The 18,832-nt window shown below is 45.6% G+C and overlaps 1 protein-coding gene across 1 annotated transcript; it reads left to right on the forward strand.

The window, feature by feature from the left end:
* The first annotated feature begins 5,715 nt into the window (after positions 1–5,715).
* On the forward strand, positions 5,716–18,355 carry LOC142403691 (uncharacterized). The gene is made up of 5 exons (XM_075489905.1): positions 5,716–5,777; positions 5,975–7,143; positions 17,354–17,438; positions 17,597–17,794; positions 18,094–18,355. Exons 1-5 carry the CDS (start codon positions 5,716–5,718, stop codon positions 18,353–18,355), a joined length of 1,776 nt encoding a protein of 591 aa, XP_075346020.1.
* Positions 18,356–18,832: the final 477 nt, after the last annotated feature.

Consider the following 18,832-nt stretch of genomic DNA (forward strand, 5'->3'; position numbering starts at 1 on the left):
CAGCTGGGGGACCTGCAATGGAGGAGCACGAAGATGGCACGACGTCCTCAGCATGGCTGGGGCACTCAATACTGGGGGAGCCCGAGGCAGTGAGAGTCGGTAGGACCGTAGCTCTCGCCTGGCCTGGGCGGCTGGTTATGTCCTGGCGGGCCACATGCAAGCAGTGCTGGAGCACTGCTGTGGGACTGCCTGAGCCGTGGAGAAGCCAAAACACTCACCTCAAAAGCAGCTTTTTCCAAGTTCTCCTTCCCAGACATCCTCTCCAGGAAGTTGTAAAAAAATTTCATTTGTAAAAAATTCGTTTGTAAAAAAATTTCATTTGGACTTAAAACATTGGCAAATTAACGCTGACGCCTTAATCGACTTTTTGAAGCTGTTTCAGTGAAAGCCCTGAGAGGGCTCTGGCTGGCAAACGTTGACTCCGATGGGTGGCTACATATACAGTCCTTAGAAAATCAACCGTGGACCAAGTCAGAGCCTAAGACTGGACTTAGCCGCACCTAGACTCCTCTCTGAGAAGGAGTTTAGAAAGCAAGGGGGTTCTGTCTGAACCTCGTGACTCAACGGAAGGGTTCCCCCCTCCCCAACCCTGGCCACTCCTCAGACTCCTACGCGACAGTGACTTTTAATGCAAGAGCGACAAATTGACTCCTACGCAACAGTGTAGTCGGCAAGAGGGCAAGTAGTATCACTGATTACTTATGGAAGCATGGAATCAGTCCAAGTCCCAAATTCTCAGAAGCATGGGCTCATGATAATGGGCGTGATTGGGAAGCTGTGAAAGAACAGCTAAAAGTGGCCAAGGGGCATATAAAGGATGGAAAAGGGAAAGGAATTCTTTGCAAAATGATAGGTACCTGTTTAGAAGCTGCTTATCAGTATAGGAAAAAGAACAATAAAAAGGAGCCAGACCAAAAAGAAGAAATAGAAGGCAGAAAGGCAGCTGAATTAATACTGTCCTTGAAAATGGAGCAGCTGCAGAAACAATTACAGGAAGAAAAGGAGGTAACACAAAAGTTGGAAGAAAAGATTGAGATGATGCTCATGCAGGCCCCACATCCCCCTAATGCCATGCAAATTAGGAAACTAATGGTGTCCCCAGAGGACTGGGATGATGAGATTTTGGGTGATCCTAATGACCATGGTGGTGACCAAATAATGTTGAGTGGAGACAAAGCAAACGGTGATTGGGGTCTGCGAGTTTTCTTAAACCTAGGACCCGACCCAACAGATGAAGCCCAATCTATCACCAGCAGGGTAGCCTGCTGGGCTGGGGGAATAGATGCCTTAGATCGAGGTGAAACCTCTGTAATTCCCATCCGTTCCCTAAGTGAACTCTCCACTGCCGTCACCAAAGCCGCCTGCACACAAGCTATGCACAAACACGGAGAGCCCAATGATACCCTGATACCTGCTACTGTAGAATATACCATGTTGAAGCCACTAAGTAGGGGAGCCCTGGCAATTCTTAAACCCTATTTGATTGTAAAACAGGATGAGACCAAAAGAGACAGAGAGCAAAATGAGGAATTTGACAGTGACGATCCCCACAGACAACTCCCTACACGGGCAGAATTAATGCACGGTTATTGTAAATCATAGCCGTGAAATGGGGTGGGATGATCTGTCGACCGAGAAATCAGACCCAAGATCCCAAACAGGAGATCATGGGGTGCAACCAGTCAAACAAACTCCCCCACAGGGAACAGGAACTAAACCGAGGGAAAATATGCCTAGAGACCCACAAGCAGAGTCTTGGGAGTGGAGAAATGAACTGTGGAGGAAAGCATTGGCACTGGGCATTCCCAGAGCCGCACTTAAGGGACAGCCTACTAGCATTATCTTCAATCTAATTCAAGCATTTCAGAAACGCAATGATGGGGAAAGGAGAGAACGTACTCAAAATACTCCGGCGCCACTGCCTGCTCCAAGAAGGAGTGATAACCCTTTCCTCCCCCTTAAGGAGGAATTACAAACCTTGAGATCAAAAAACAAAGAGCACCAGGATGGCAATTGGGCCTGTCCGTCTGGCGAGTGGCAGCCTATCAATGGCTAAATGAAGGAGGCCCTTACATTTTAATTCCAGTTGGCCCTCAACGACAACTGGTAAAATTTTTTATAGATACGGGAGCACAAATTTCAATACTAACACAATAGAATGCTGAGAAGCTGGGCATGCAACCTGGACGAGCAAGTCCTATTTGCCAAACAATGAAAGTTAACTTATGGCTCCCAGGGGAGACCACAATGACAATATTTTGGGGTTTGATGTTTGGAACAGTCTGACCTGGCACCTCCCTGATGGCAGTGTATGGTCCTTCGGTTCAAATATTAACCTGAACCGTGACAGAAATCGGGAGGCTGCAGTGCGTGTACTCCGCGCAGCCCCCATGCTCCCTGATTCAAAGGTTACTAAATATACCGCAATATCTGATTTCTGCCGCATCACAAAATGGAATTTCTGAAGTAATAGCAGACTTGGAAAAACGGCACATTATTTCCGGAACCCACTTCCCATACAATTCACCAGTCCGGCCACTCTGAAAGCCAAATGGGAGATGACATCTCACAACTGATTATCAGCGCTTAAATGCCAACACAGCCCCGCTAATGGCTGCAGTACCTAATACTGCAACTTTAACAGCCACTCTACAAGCGGCCGCACACCCATGCATGGCACTGCTCGATGTGAACGATATGTTCTTTATGGTCCCCTTGCAGGAGGAGGACAAAAAGAAATTTGCTTTCACTTGGGAAGGTAGACAATACGCCTTTAACAGACTCCCACAGGGGTAAACAGTCACCCACGATTGCTCATGCTGCGCTTGCTGAACTCTTACAGACAGTCTCACTCCCTCAAGATGTGAAACTGGACCAATATATAGATGATATCCTAATCGGAGGGACCTCCCCTGAAAAGGTGGGAGAAGCAGCAGCAGCAGCATGGCAAGCACTACATAAAGCAGAAGGTGAAGTCCCACCTGGAATATGTCAGGGACCGAGTAGAGAAGTAAAAGTTTTAGGTACTTGGTGGATTGCAGGTAGTGCAGCAATCCCACTGGACACCCTAAGTACAATAGAACAGTTACAGATGCCCCAATTTAGGAAAGAACTACAACAACTTATGGCTACTTTAGGATACTGGAGGAAACACGGACCTGGATTTTTCTGTCATTGCTCGCCCACTATCCTCACTTTTACGAAAGGGGAAACCATGGAAATGGAACCCAGAACACGAAGAGGCAGACAAAACCCTACTACAGGAATTAAAAACCTATCAGTCACTGGGGCCAGTACACCCCCGCGACCCTATTATAGCAGAATGGGCTTTTGCAGAACATGGTACTTATTGCAATCTCTTCCAGAGCGGGCCGAGGGGACTAAAAAGACCTTGAATGTTTAGCTCGACTGCATTTAAAGAGACAGAACAGAGATACTCCGAATGGGAAAAGGGACTTTTGTTTTGGTCCACGCAGTTAAACAAGTTGAGAAAATACACCAGGGCCAACCTGTTCAGACTAGAGGGCCATTTAATTTGCTACAAACAGTCCTGAAAGGAACTGCTGCCCCAGAAGGAATTGCACAGAAACCCACCCTCAGAAAATGGTATGCCTACCTGATGGGAGTAGCAGATGAAATGCAACTGACTGAAGGACACAGAAACATTTCCAAATTAGAAATGCCTATAAACACTGACCCACTAGCACTAAAACAGCCATTTCAACCTTCACGCATTCTAAATGCACCTCCCCTCACTGACAAAACACCGACCAAAGGCATTTGGTTTACCGATGCCTCAGCAAATAGGGTAAATATCAAATGGCAGTATAAAGCCGCCGCATTAGGAATTACCACCGGCAAACAAGTAATAGAAGAAGGTGAGGGAGTGCACAAGTAGGAGAATGAAGGGCAGTAGTTCTAGCAGCACAAAATGGAGCAAAAGTTATCTATGTCGACTCCTATGCCGTGTGGGCAGGTGCCACACAATGGCTTTGTCAGTGGGGAGCTCTAAATCAGGAGGTCAATCGATCCCCAGCTTGGAGAGCTGAAGTCTGGCAATGACTATTAGCTATCGCTAGACAAGCACCCTTTAAACTAGCATGGGTAGAAGGCCATGTAACCAATGACCAACCAGCCACAAAACGGAACCAACAAGTAGATGAATTAGCCAGAATGAGGGGAATAAAAGCAGGAGATACACCAGATCCCGAATGGTACCGACTGGGGGAATGGTTACATCAAAAATGAGGCCACACAGGCTGAGAAGCACTTTATTTTGCAGCCCAAAGCCGAGGTTGGCCTCTAAACAGGAAAATGTAAAACCATGCTTACAGAATGCCTCCAGTGTCAACTGAAATTGCAAACAGATCACCCTGCTAAAACACCACCCCTACACCTTATGAGGGAAAACATGGCAAATTGATTACATTGGACCCTTTAAGCCCTCCCCACGATATAGATACATCCTCACAGGAATAGAGGTCGTTGCAGGCCTAATCATGGCAACTAAATGTCGGAAGGCTAATGCTCAGAGCACCAGTAAGGGATTATCCTCTTGGTTTTCAGGCCTGCCAACACCCAATGTCATCCAAAGTGACAATAGCTCACATCTTTCCAACAAGGAAGTGCAAGAATGGGCAAAACAGGAAGCAAATTCAGTGGGTATTCCATACCCCCTACTATCCTCAATCGAATGGGATGGTAGAAAGAGCTACTGGCTTATTGAAAAAGAGCCTTAAGCCACACAAGGCCCAGTGGGATACTTGACTTTCCAAAGTATTTCATCAATTGAAGAATCGGTATGGGCCCACTGGGAGCCCTGGGAGCCAAGCATTCTTGACAAAAACTAGACCTGATGCTCCACCTCCTGATGAAAGAAAACATCCAATAGCATTACAGCCAGGACAACCTCTCATGGCAAATTTACCACAAATTGGAACTGTACCTGACTCTTAACTAAACCTCGTGGCCCACTTGCCTGGGAAGCTACTGACAGCAGTGGTGCAAAACACACAATTAGTGCGCAGTGGATTTCTCCCTTCTTTCCAATGGGGTAACCTGTCTGGAAAACCCCACCGAGACCACTTTATTCTACCCTTTTATCTTGCAGTCTCCTCCAAGATGAAAAGAAGATACATTGTCCTGCTGCTGTCAAAGATTTCAAGAATACTTGCTTCCCCACAGATGCCCACCTGTCTCAACTTAATTGTCAATCAAGACAGCAGCCACAATTGTGTCAACACAGATAAGCCACCTGCCTTGTTACTCACAGACAGCAGATTCAACCTGACTTGTAAAACACAACCACCTGTTAGTGAGGTGGTGTAAAACACAACCACCTATTTCTGTTACGATTATTTACAGCAACTCTTACACGCCATCTAGAAAATGCTGTAACATAAAGTCATTGCTCAATACATGACACGCTGAAGGAACATTATGATGTTAAAATAGCATGCAGATGGAATGCTCTGAAGGGACGCAATGTAATATTAGGAACAATAGCTCTCACAATCACTAAACCTATCGCAATGATGTCAGTGCCTCCTCTGAATACTCCCCTAGTTTTACTAAGGAGCCTTACTGAGACAACACCAGAGTGGCCATGGTCTCAAGCTCATGCTAAGTCTAATGGCGCTATGGGAACACTCCCTAGGAAGGGAAATTTAAATCTTTCCACCGTGGTCATGCGTGGAACTGAAGTATACTTAGAAAATGAATGGAGCTGGGACAGAAATGAGACGGATGTTAATACAATTCCCCGACTTTGGAGAACGGTAGCGACAGAAATTAAAATAGGATGCCGGATGATCAATGGGTCTACCCATGAAAAGGCAACTCAGATTTCTGTATATAACATTACATCAAATGCAATAACAAAAAATAGAAAACTTTCTGCCTCTGAAAGATTGGACTGTTGGTACCATTTTACCTTAACACAACCTGGTTCCGTAATCTGCGTCTGGGATCGCAGGAACACAGGACTGTCATTTAAATTCAAAATACACATTATTGAGCCTAGCACAACAACAGCAACTCCTCCCTTAACATCCGCCCCGACTGTAAAGGACAAGAAAACTCTATCCCCACAAATTTCTGCTCTATCCCCACAAAGTTTTAAAATTGGGCCTTATGCCATCAAACATACAGGCCAGCAACAAGTGCTGTTTAATCCATCATGGTCCCTCAAACGAGTGGCACTATCAACGCAGATCAGTATCTCTGCAATTAAACCTACCTGCTCACCATTCCTAAGTGTGCCCTATGCAGGACGGTTAGCGTGGTTGCATGGACGAGCCCTCACCTCTCCAAAACGATCAAGAAGAGATGTGACTGGTACTTTAGAAACTGGATTAGGAGTATTAAACAGCATGGACGCTGAAGCTTTAGCAAACAAAATAAGCTCAGCAACAAGTAATTTGCACAAATTAGAACGTTCATTGCGATCTTCTCTATCGGCACTGGGAACTAACCAATGGCTCTTATCTGATCTGTTACCTCAATGGGAAAGAATTAACGAAGAAGACCACCAACTAATTGTGAACACGCTAGGTGCAGCCCAAATTAATGTCTCTCTCGCTCTTAGTTGTATTCAAGCTCAATTGTGGGTACAATCTACTGTGGCAGCAATTGTAAGAGAAGGTGAAGAGGGCACCTTACCCACTGAAATTCAAAAAGTAATCTGGGACAACGTAACTGAATTTGAAAAGAGATTCCAATCCTGGTGCTGTCTAGTCAATTTTACCTATGACTGTTCTGACACTGAAGCCACAGCTTTTGTTCTGACAATATGCAATGCTTCGGTATACACCATATACCCAATCATTGCACTGGGATTAAATCGCAGTGGGACTGTCCTCTGCCCGTTAGAACATAGGGTATGGAACAAATGGCAAACTATTGATGTTGATGCGTGCGTTGCATGGGAACACCAGGGATTTATTTGTGACAGGAATACCATTAAGGCCCAAGGCATTTGTCTTGACACAGAACAACGTGGTTGTCCTTTTGAAATACATCCTAATGAAACCCCTGAAACTGTACTTGTATATGTTGGAAACGGACGTGTTTGTATGAGAACCCTTTGTGATTCTATATTTATAGACAATACCACTGTAGATATATACAATCACTCAAATATTGGTATTTGTAATTTTACTAAAATTATGGGATGCAACTGCAACTCTTCGGCTCCTGTCACAACCCACCAACTGCTACAATCTTACTATACACTGTATCAAGAGTTATTGCCTCCCCCTACTGCAATGAATCTCATATTGGGGAGAAAACTCTTGCAACATGACGACCTGAATCAATTGCTAAAACGAATTCGAAACAATGGACAAAGAACCCTGACTACCATCCATCATGATGCAGAAGAGAGAAACCCTGTCCTAGAAAGAGTGAAGAAAGATGGAGAGCCTCACTGCTGGGAAACTCTTTTTGGATGGTCCCCAACAGCAACTGGAAGTTTGAATTTGATGCTGCATCCTATTGTAGTTCTGCTAGTTTTAACCTTATTATGTTTATTGCTTATCATCGTTCTGTATCTCAAAGTTTGGCAAACAATGAAACAAATTACATCCACCCAGCATGTAAAACGCATACAATCAATTGATTCTGTGTGTGAAATGCTATATAACTAACATTAATTAGGACACTTATCTAAACAGCTTATCAACTAATTGGACTCTTACCACTGATCTGCAGTACGCCACTGCAATACACCTATGTCATAAATACTGCAATATTAATGACATAGAGGCAAGAGGTGACCATACTACCACTGCAAGAGTCGATAAAGTGGATTGACCATAGTCACAAGGTGGAGTGTGACGGATGCACTTGACCTCTGTGACAGTGTGCTTCCCCCACCCCTGACCTTTATCTCCTGCAACCCTGCTTAGGTGATAATCACCAGTGGTGATTGTAATGGATGCATCTGGTCACGATGGCTGCATTGGCTCAAAGTGGATTCAGGAGACAGATAACAACACAATAGCCTAGGGCTATTCTGCAATGCACCCACCGAAGAAACTAAAATCTGTGGTCAGTATGCAAATATGACTATGAGTCAATCATCTTATCCCCCATAAATAACGAGCAGCCCAAGAGCCCTTTGAGCTCTCCTGCACGGCAGCGGGCTGCACGCCACGATCTCCCCTTGAGCCAGGACGCCTCTCAAGGTTACTCCTCGAGGTGGAGAGATTCCTTGCCGCAACAGATCCTCGGTAAGTGACTAATAGCATGCTAAACTTTGAAATCTTAGCTAAGCGATATAAAGGATTGATTGCACACATATAATCCTTTAGATATAAACCGTTGACCAAGTCTGGGACTAGGACTGGATCTAGCCGCGCCTAGACTCCTCTCTGAGAAGGAGTTTAGAAAGCAAGGGGATCTTTTTCCGAACCTCATGACTCAACGGGAGGGTCTCCCTCACAGTTTTGTCTGACCCTGTCCTCTAGGCAGTAAATAATCAAGTGTACCTCGCCATCGAATCTGGTTAAAACACTGTCGCGTTGAACTTTGTTAACTCCCTATTCTGTATCAATAAACTATATTTTTCCTTCTCTCTTACGAGTGAAGTGCACCCTCCCTCCATCCGCGACAAACTGGCATAGTCGGCAGGATGGCAAGTAGTATCACTGATTATTTACGGAGGCATGGAGTGAATCCGAGTCCCAAATTCTCAGCAGAATGGACTCGTGACAATTGGCATAATTGGGAAGCCGTTGAAGAACTCCTAAAAGTAACTAGAGGCCACACAAAAGATGGAAAAGGGAAAGGAATTATCTGCAAGATGCTAGGTGCCTGTTTAGAAGCTGCACATCAGGAAAGAGACAACAGAAATAAAAAGGAGCAGGACCTAGAGAAAGAAACAGAAGGTAGAAAGGCAACTGAGTTGTTACTATCTTTAAAAATTGAACAACTGCAGAAACAGTTACAGGAGGAAAAGGAAAAAAGACAAAAGGTGGGAGAAAAGGTCGAGATGATGCTTCTACAGCCTCCCCGCCCCCCCGACATCATACAGATTAGGAAACTAATAGTATCCCCTGAAGACTGGGATGGAGACTTCTGGGGTGATCCCGATGATAGCGAGCCAGAAGACGACAACCCTTTGTTCCCCACAAATCCTCCTGAGTATGAAGCCCGACCCATTGTTAAAACAGAAAGAACTGTGGGTCCTCGGGGTGCTCATCCGCGACATACTGCACGAACCATCCCCTGGGATCCGTTGCAATTGATAAATTTGCAAGAGAGATACAGCAGAAAACCAGGTGAAACTGAAACGGAATACTTGTGGCGAGTATGCCTCAGTGGCGGTGACCGAATAATGTTGAGTGAGGATGAAGCAAGCGACTATTGGGGTTCGTGAGTTTTCTCAAATTTAGGACCCGACCTGACAAATACACCCCATTCTATCACCAGTCGAGTAGCTTATTGGGCTGGAGGAATAGACAGCATGGAGCGAGTTGAACCCTCCATAATTCCCATTAAATCTTTAAGTGAGCTCTCTACAGCCGTCACAAAAGCCGCCTGTATACAAGCCATGCACAAAGGAGGGTCCCATGATGTCCCACTGTCTGCTACAGTAGATTTCGCAATGTTAAAACCACTGATTAGAGGAGCCCTGGCAATTCTTAAATCCCATTTAGTTGCAAAACGAGATGAGATCAAGAAAGACACAGAACACAATGAGGGACTAGGTGATAACGCTCAAAATGCCCACAAGCAGCTCCCTACCTGGGCAGAATTGATGCATGGCATTGTTCACTACAGCCGGGAAACGGGCTGGGACGATGAACCAGCTGAAAAACAAAACCTGAAGCCCCGGGGAGGAGAGCACAAAGTAAGACCCATAAACCGGGCAACGGAAACGAGATCGAAGGGAAACAAACTTAAAAATCCGCAAACAGAATCTCGAGAATAGAAGAATGAATTGTGGAGGAATGCATTAGCTTTAGGCATTCCCAGAGCTGCGATTCAAGGTCAGCCTACTGGCATTATTTTGAGTCTAATTGAAGCATTCCAAAAAAGAGATAATGGTGAAAGGAAGGAGCGTATTTCAACTCCTCCTGCGCCAGACCCCAGAAGGGGAGGCAACCCCTTCCTCCCGCTTAGGGAGGAATTGCAGGACATGAAGTCAAAAAACGAGTAGTGTCCGGAAGGCAATTGGGCCTGCCTGTCTGAAAAGTGGAGGCTTATCAGTGGATAAGTGGTAACGGCCCATACGTTTTCATTCCAGTTGGTCCTCAAAGACAATTGGTAAAGTTTTTAATAGATACGGGAGCACAAATTTCACTATTAACACAACAAGACGCCGAGAAGCTGGGCGTACGACTCAGACGGCAAAGAGTTAAAATTACCGGCGTGAACGGAGCGAGTGTGCAGTGCCAAACCGCCAAGGTCAATTTATGGCTCCCGGGCGAGAAGCGCATGTCGAGTACTCGCTTTGCAATTAAAGATCACCATGAAAATATTTTAGGTTTCAATGTTTTAAACGGACGAACCTGGCGCCTGCCAAATGGCAGCGTGTGGTCCTTCGGCTTGAACATCGATCCCAACCCCAGCAGAAATCGGGAGGCTGCAGTGCGGGCACTGCGCGCAGCCCCTGCACTTCCAGAGTCAAAAATCACTAACGTACAGCAATATCCCATTTCTGCTGCGGCACGATTATCTCCAGAGACAAATTATCTCCAGAACACACTCCCCATATAACTCACCTGTCTGGCCCGTCCGCAAACCAGACGGGAGGTGGTGTTTAACAGTCGATTATCGGCGCCTGAACGCCAATACAGCCCCGCTCACAGCTGCTGTGCCAAACATTGCCAACTTAACAGCCACTTTGCAAGCAGCTGCACAGCCATGGATGGCAGCGCTAGATGTAAAGGATATGTTCTGTACGGTTCCCTTAAAGGAGGAGGATAAAGAGAAGTTTGCTTTCACTTGGGAGGGAATACAATACACCTTTAACAGACTCCCACAGGGGTACAAACATTCACCCACGATTGCTCATGCTGCGCTTGCTGAACTTTTACAGACAGTCTCACTCCCCCAAGAAGTGAAACTGTACCACTATATAGATGATATTCTGACGGGAGGAGCTTCCCCTGAAAAGGTTGGGAAAGCGGCAGCAGCAGTAGGGCAAGCACTACATAAAGCAGAAATTGAGATTCCACCCGGAAAATGTCAGGGACCAAGTAAAGAAGTAGAATTTTGAGGTACTTGGGGGATAGCAGGCAGTGCAGTGATTCCTCCACGTACCTTAAGAAAAACTGAAGAGCTGCAAATGCCCCAATCAAGGAAGGAGTTACAACAATTAATGGGAGCTTTAGGATATTGGAGGAAACATGTGCCTGGATTTTCTATCATTTCTCGTCCCTTATACTCACTCTTACGAAAAGGCAAACCCTGGGAGTGGAAATTAGAACATAAAGAGGCAGTCAAAACTCTAACTGAAGAGTTAAAAACATATCAGTCACTGGGACCAGTACAGCCCCGCGACCCTATTTTAGCCGAATGGGGTTTCGCTGAACACGCTACTTACTGTAACCTGTTCCAAACTGGGCCCGATGGGCCAAAAAGACCTTTATTGTTTAGCTGAACCGCATTTAAAGCAACAGAACAACGATACTCTGAATGGGAAAAGGGACTTTTATCTTTAGTCCGAGCAGTTAAACAAGTTGAGAAAATACATCAGGGACAACCTGTGCAAACTAGAGGACCATTTAATTTACTAGAAGCAATCCTAAAGGGGACTGCTCCCCCAGAAGGAGTTGCACAAAAACCCACTGTCCGAAAATGGTATGCCTACCTAACAGGAGTTGCAGAAAATATGCAACTAACTGAAGGACACACTAAGCTTTCCAAATGGCAGATGCCCATAAACACAGACCCTTTAGCGTTACAACAACCATTTAAACCTTCACCCATTCTGGATGCACCACCCCTCACTGAGGGTACACCAACAGAAAACATTTGGTTTATAGATGCTTCAGCAAAAAGGGTAAACGGTAAATGGCAATATAAGGCTGTTGCATTACATATTACCACCGGCAAACAAGTAGTAGAAGAAGGTGAAGGCAGCGCACAAGTAGGAGAAATAAGAGCAGTTGTTTTGGCGGCACAGAATGGAGCAAAAGTCATATATGTAGACTCTTATGCTGTGTGGGCCGGTGCCACACAGTGGCTCCGTCAATGGGAAACCTTGAATTGGGAAGTAAACAGACCCCCAGTATGGAGAAACAAAGACTGGCAATTATTACTAGATAGAGCCAGGAAAACACCTTTCAAGATGGGATGGGTAAAAGCTCATGCTAAAGATAATCAACCAGCCACAAAGTGGAATCAAAAGGTAGATGAGCTAACCAAAATTAGGAAAATCACCTTAAATCCTGAGTGGTATCGATTGGGAGAATGGTTACATCAAAGCCTAGGCCACACAGGTAAAGAAGCATTTTAATTTGCTGCACAGAGTAAAGGCTGGCCTATAAATAGGAAAACTTGTGAAACTATCCTTACAGAATGTCCCCAGTGTAGACTGAAATTACAAGCCGATCATCCTGCTAAAGCACCACCTTTACCTATCAATGAAGGGAACGCTTTATGGTCTACATGGCAAATTGACTATATCGGACCATTCAAATCCTCTGCAGGATATCGATACATCCTTACAGGAGTGGAAGTAGTCTCTGGCTTGCTGATGGCGACTAAATGTCGGAAAGCTGATGGGCGAAATACAGTGCGAGGGCTATCAGTTTGGTTCTCAAATCTACCTACTCCTGATGTTATCCAGAGTGATAATGGCTCACCCTTTCTGTGTAAGGAAGTGCAAGATTAGGCAAAACAAGAGGGAATTAGATGGGTATTTCACACCCCATACTACCCTCAATCAAATGGGATGGTAGAAAGAGCTAATGGCTTCTTGAAAAGGAATCTCAAACCACAGGAAGCTCAATGGGATAGGAGACTTCCCAAAGTACTCCATCAATTAAATAATCGATAGGGGCCTACTGGAAGCCCTGTAAGCCAAGCGTTCTTTGTAAAAACTGAGCTTAGCGCTCCACCTACTAGGAAAAGAGAATATCCAATGACATTACAGCCAGGACAGCCTGTGATGGTCAATTTACCATCCATCGGTACTGTGCCTACGACTTTAACTAAACCTCGTGGCCCACTTGCCTGGGAAGCTACTGAGAGCAGTGGTGCAAAACACAGAATTAGTTCACGATGGATTTTTCCTTCTTCTTAATGGGGTAACCTGTTTGGACTGTCCCCACCGAAACAAGTCTCTATTTTCTCTTACAGCACCCCACCGGATGTCAGACGGAAATGCTGTGTTCATGTTACTATTCCCAACCCTAACACACTGTTGATGTTAATGCATGCTTTGTAAGGGAACAACAAGGATTTATTTGTGAGAGTAACACCATCAAAGCCCAAGACATTTGTCTTGACACTGAACAAAATGTTTGTCATTTTGAAATATATCCCGATGAAGCCCCTGAAACTGTCCTTGTATATATTGGAAAAGGATGTGTTTGTATGAGAACCCTTTGTGATTTTATAATCGTAGATAACATTACTGTAGATACAAGTTATCACTCAAATATTTGTGTTCGTAACTTTACCATACATTGAGCCGAGATTTATTGGCTACCCCCATCAGAATGAATCTTACATTGGTGAAGAAACTACTACAACACGATGACCTGTGTCAACTGCTAGAATGCATCCGAAAGAATGGACACAAAACTCTGATCACCGTTTGTCATGATGCAGAAGAGATACACCATGTCTTGGAAAGAGTGAAGAAGGATGGAGAACACCATTGGTGGGAAACTCTTCTTGGATGGTCACCGACAGCAACGGGAGTGTTTAATCTTATGCTTCACCCAGTTGTCATTTTACTGACTCTAACATTAATGTGTCTATTGCTTATAATTATATTGTATATAAAGGTTTGGTACATGATAAAACAAATAACCAAACTTCAACCACCCAAAACATACAAATTAATGCATAACAAACAGCAGTGCTTCACTCTCTACTTACTGTGGATCTAGAAGTGCATAAATCATCAATATACTATTTATGGCACAGCGGAAAGAGGTGACCGTACCACCACTCTGTGAGAATAAGATGAATTGACTATAGTCACGGGGTGGAGTGTGAGGGTGTGCTTCCCCCGCCCCCGACCTTTATCTCCTGCAACCCTGCTTAGGTGATAATCACCAGTGGTGATTGGAATGGATGCATCTGGTCACGATGGCTGCATCGGCTCAAAGTGGATTCAGGAGACAGATAACAACACAATAGCCTAGGGCTATTCTGCAATGCACCCACCGAAGAAACTAAAATCTGTGGTCAGTACGCAAATATGACTATGAGTCAATCATCTTATCCCCCATAAATAACGAGCAGCCCAAGAGCCCTTTGAGCTCTCCTGCACGGCAGCGGGCTGCACACCACGATCTCCCCTTGAGCCGGGACGCCTCTCAAGGTTACTCCTCGAGGTCGAGAGATTCCTTGCCGCAACAGATCCTCGGTAAGCGACTAATAGCATGCTAAACTTTGAAATCTTAGCTAAGCGATATAAAAGATTGATTGCACACATATAATCCTTTAGATATAAACCGTTGACCAAGTCTGGGACTAGGACTGGATCTAGCCGCGCCTAGACTCCTCTCTGAGAAGGAGTTTAGAAAGCAAGGGATCTTTTTCCGAACCTCATGACTCAACGGGAGGGTCTCCCTCACAGTTTTGTCTGACCCTGTCCTCTAGGCAGTAAATAATCAAGTGTACCTCGCCATCGAATCTGGTTAAAACACTGTCGCATTGAACTTTGTTAACGCCCTATTCTGTATCAAATATTTTTCCTTCTCTCTTACGAGTGAAGTGCACCCTCACTCCATCTGCAACAACCTCTTAACCAAACTAGCAGTACTTTGGTACAGGCTCCAAAGGAGGTAAAGGCCTGAGCCGTGACCAGGTCAAGAACTCCTCTGGTCCCCATCTGTTCTCTGAAAACCCACAAAGGAGCGACACAGTGAGCATCGATGCATATGAGCTTGGAACACCGATCATGCAGTTAACGCAGGAATACCAGGTGGCTTTTCCAAGACTCATTTATCAAGGAACAAAGGAAGTTGTGGGTACAAGGAGCCTCATGCATATCGCTCCTATTGCATGTAATTTGACTGCGAGACAACCGCTTTATCTATAAATATGACAGGCAAAGGGAGCCTTCTTTGAGCTCTCCCTGCTAGGCAGCGTGGCTGCATGGCGGTGATCTCCCCTTGAGCTGGGACAGCTCTCAAGGTTGCTCCTCAAGGAAGACCTTTTACCAATGGCAGATCTTTGGTAAGCGACTGATATCGCACATAACCTTGCAGGATGGTAACATTGATTCTGTCTTGGTAACTTCAATTGCATGCTGAGTTGATAAATCTTGCATATATAATCCCTTAGACATAAACCATTGTCCAAGTCTGAGACTAAGATCGGACTCAGCCGCACCTAAGCAGGCGGGTCTACTCTGAACCTCGTGACTCAACGGGAGGCTCTTCATTACTCTTCATATGCCTTCCATTAGACATAAACTGTTGTCTAATTTCGAGACTAAGATTGGGCCTAGCCGCACCTAAGCTCCATCAGGAGTTTAGAAAGCAAGGGGGTCTATTCTGAACCTCGTGACTCAATGGGAGGGTCCTCCGTACCCTTTGTATCCTCGGTCTCTCTGTGAATCACTTGAACTCGAGTGTAACCCAATTTTCCTGTGTATGTTTCTTCTGTTAGTGGAGTGAACCTTGCCATTGAACTTTGTAAAGTCGCACTTTTATAAATCACATTAAAACCACTTTTGCTAATACCTTTGACGGTGATTTTTTTGAGCAACCTAAATCGCTCATTCGCAACATAGTTACTGGCCACAGCCTACTGAGATTTCTGCTGTAAGATGTTTTACCTGGCCTCTCAATTCATGGGCACTCTTTTCTGAAACCCCTTCTTACTGTGGCAAGTATCAGTTAAAAGTGACCCTGCCTCAACAAGAGCAGACCCAGCTACAGACGTAGGCAGAGCAAGGACAGAAAGTAAAAACAACAAGAGGTGGCATCCATCACACACGGAGGGACGTGGATGCCCGTGGTGTCAGCAGGGAGCCAGAGACCATAAAAAGGAGGGTTTGGACCATAAAAAACCTTTCAACACTACAATCAAAGCGCTGCACCCTAACAATGAAGCTTGGAGCCCTAAAAGAGGGCCAAAAGAGGGCTTTGGACCATAAAAATAAGGGTTTGGATACTCAGGATGTGGCTTGGATCCTCAAAATGACTGGCTGGATCCTAAAAATTCCGCTTTGGAGCCTGGAAATGAGGCTTTGGAAACACAAAATGTGGCTTTGGACTCTAAAAAGGAGACTTTGCAAACTGAAATGAAGCCTCTGGACCATAAAAATGAGGCTTTGGAGCCTAAAATGAGGTTTTTCTGCCATAAAAGTGAGGGTTTAGACCATGGAACTGAAAGTGTGTGTCCTTAAGAAAGGCTGTTGTTAGGAAGACAGGTTTGGACCCTATAAATAAGGCTTTGCACTCTAAACAAGAGGCTTTGGACCTTCCAAACCAGACTTCGGGGCTTTAAAAATGACACTCTGGGCCCTTGAAATGAGTCTTTGGACCTTAAAAGGGGGGCTTGGAACTTATAAATGAGGCTTTGGGACCCTAACAATGAGGCTTTGGGACCTAAAAAGGAGGCGTTCAACTGTAGAATTGAAGATTTGGACTCAAAATGAGGCCGTGGGACATAAAAATGAGACTTTTGGCCCTGAAACAGGGGTTTGGAGCACAAAAATGAGAGTTTGGACACTCAGGATGCAGCCTGGACCCTCAAAACGACTGGCTGGATCCTAAAAATGCTGCTTTGGAGCCTGAAAATGAGGCTTTGGAAACTAAAAATGCGGCTTTGCACTCTTAAAAGGAGACCTGGCAAGCTACAGCTGAGCCTTTGGACCCTACAAATGAGGCTTTGGAGCCTAAAGAGAGACTTTGAAAAGGAAAAACAAGGCTTTGGACACTCTAAATAGAGCTTTGGACCCTGAAAAGAGGCTTTCTGCCCTCAAAGTGAGGCTTTCCATCCTAAAAAGGAAACTGTGGGCCCTCAAAAAAGGCAGTGGGTACTAAAACACAGGCTTGGACCCTAAAAAATGAGGATTTGGGGCCCTATGAACGGAGCTTGGAGCCCTAAAAATGATGGGCTAGATGCTAAAAATGAGGCTTTGGACGCTGAAAACGAGGGGAACCTATTGGTTCTTCTATGGACCCAAGAACTGAAGTTTTCGTCCCTAATGCAGGGCTTTGGGCACTACAGTTGAGGCTTAGAGCTGTAAAAGAGGGGGCTGGACCCTATAAATGCGAGTTTGGACCCTCAAAAGGAGAGTTTGGGCATGAAGAATGGGGCTTTGGAAATGAAAATGAGGTTTCAAACCCTGAAATTAGGTTTTGTGTCCTGAAATGATGCTTTGGTACCAAAAAGTAAGGCTTTGCACCCTAAAAATGGGTCTTTGGCTGCCATAATGAATGCTTGGGCACCCAAGATGCAGCTTGGACCCTGAAAATGACTGGCTGGATCCTAAAAGTGAGGATTTGCACCCTGAAAATGAGGCTTTGGACATGAAACAAATGAGGCTTTGTTCCCTAACTGAGGAGGTTGGACCTAAAATGAGGCTTTGGGCCCTCAAAATTGCTGACTGGATCCTAAAAATGAGGCTACGGTTCCTGAAAATGAGGCTTCGGTCCCAGAAACTGAGCCTTTGGACCCTATAAAGAAGGCTTTGGACTCTAAAAAGGAGGCTTTTGACATTCAAAGTGAGACTTTGGGCCTTAAAGATGATGTGTTGCGCCCTTAAAATGAGTCCTTGAACTGTAAAAGCGGGGCTTGGAACTTAGAAATTAGGGTTTGACCCGAGAAATGAGGGTTTGGACCATACAAATGAGGCTTTCAACCCTAGAACCAAAGCTTTAGGCTCTAAAAAGGAGTCTTTGGGCTCTAAAAAGGAGGCTTTGGGACCTAAAAGAGGGGTTTGCACCTTAGAAATGAGGGTTTGGACACTCAAGATGTGTGCTTGCTCCTGGCCTATCAGCTCCTCAGTCGTCAGGGTCAACATAAGCAGCTGCAGAAGCCAGATGCCTGCTCCTGCCCTGTCACCTGCTTGGGATCAGGTGACATCACAAGCACCTACACAAGCCAGGTGCATGTTCCTGCCCAACCACCTACTCAGCCACCTATGACATCACAAGCAGCTGCACAAGCCAGGGGCCCGTTCATAACTTACCGCCTACTCTTGTGCCTATGACCTCACTAGCATCTGCACAAGCCAGGGGCTGGCTCCTGGCCTAACACCTACTCAGCCACCACTGACCTCACAAGCACCTGCACAGCAGGAGCCGCCTCACCTCCAACACCCTGGCTTTTTCCCCTCCATCTCCACCTCTGTCTCCCATCTCCCCACGCTCTCCTCTCTCCCAGGCACCTTTTCCCAGACAGGTCACCTGCATCTCCTTCTCTTCTCCCTCTGCTCTCATCGTGACTGCACCAGCTGTTGGAGGCACTTTTGGACCTCATGGGCCCTTGCGTTCTGCCTCCCCTCTGCTGTCAAATCCTGTTCCTGCAAGAGAAGCCACAATCAGTCAGTGCCCCCTCGGTGCCATCTTACCTGCATCTTCCTGAGCTGGACAGCTGGTGGGAACTGTCACCATCAGAACCAGCAGTGCGTGAAGTCTTCTCCTGGCACAGGCGCAGCTCTGGCTCTGCTTCAGGTGTACCATGCTTC

This window comes from Mycteria americana, unplaced genomic scaffold (assembly GCF_035582795.1).
Source record: "Mycteria americana isolate JAX WOST 10 ecotype Jacksonville Zoo and Gardens unplaced genomic scaffold, USCA_MyAme_1.0 Scaffold_42, whole genome shotgun sequence".
Lineage (NCBI taxonomy): Eukaryota > Metazoa > Chordata > Aves > Ciconiiformes > Ciconiidae > Mycteria > Mycteria americana.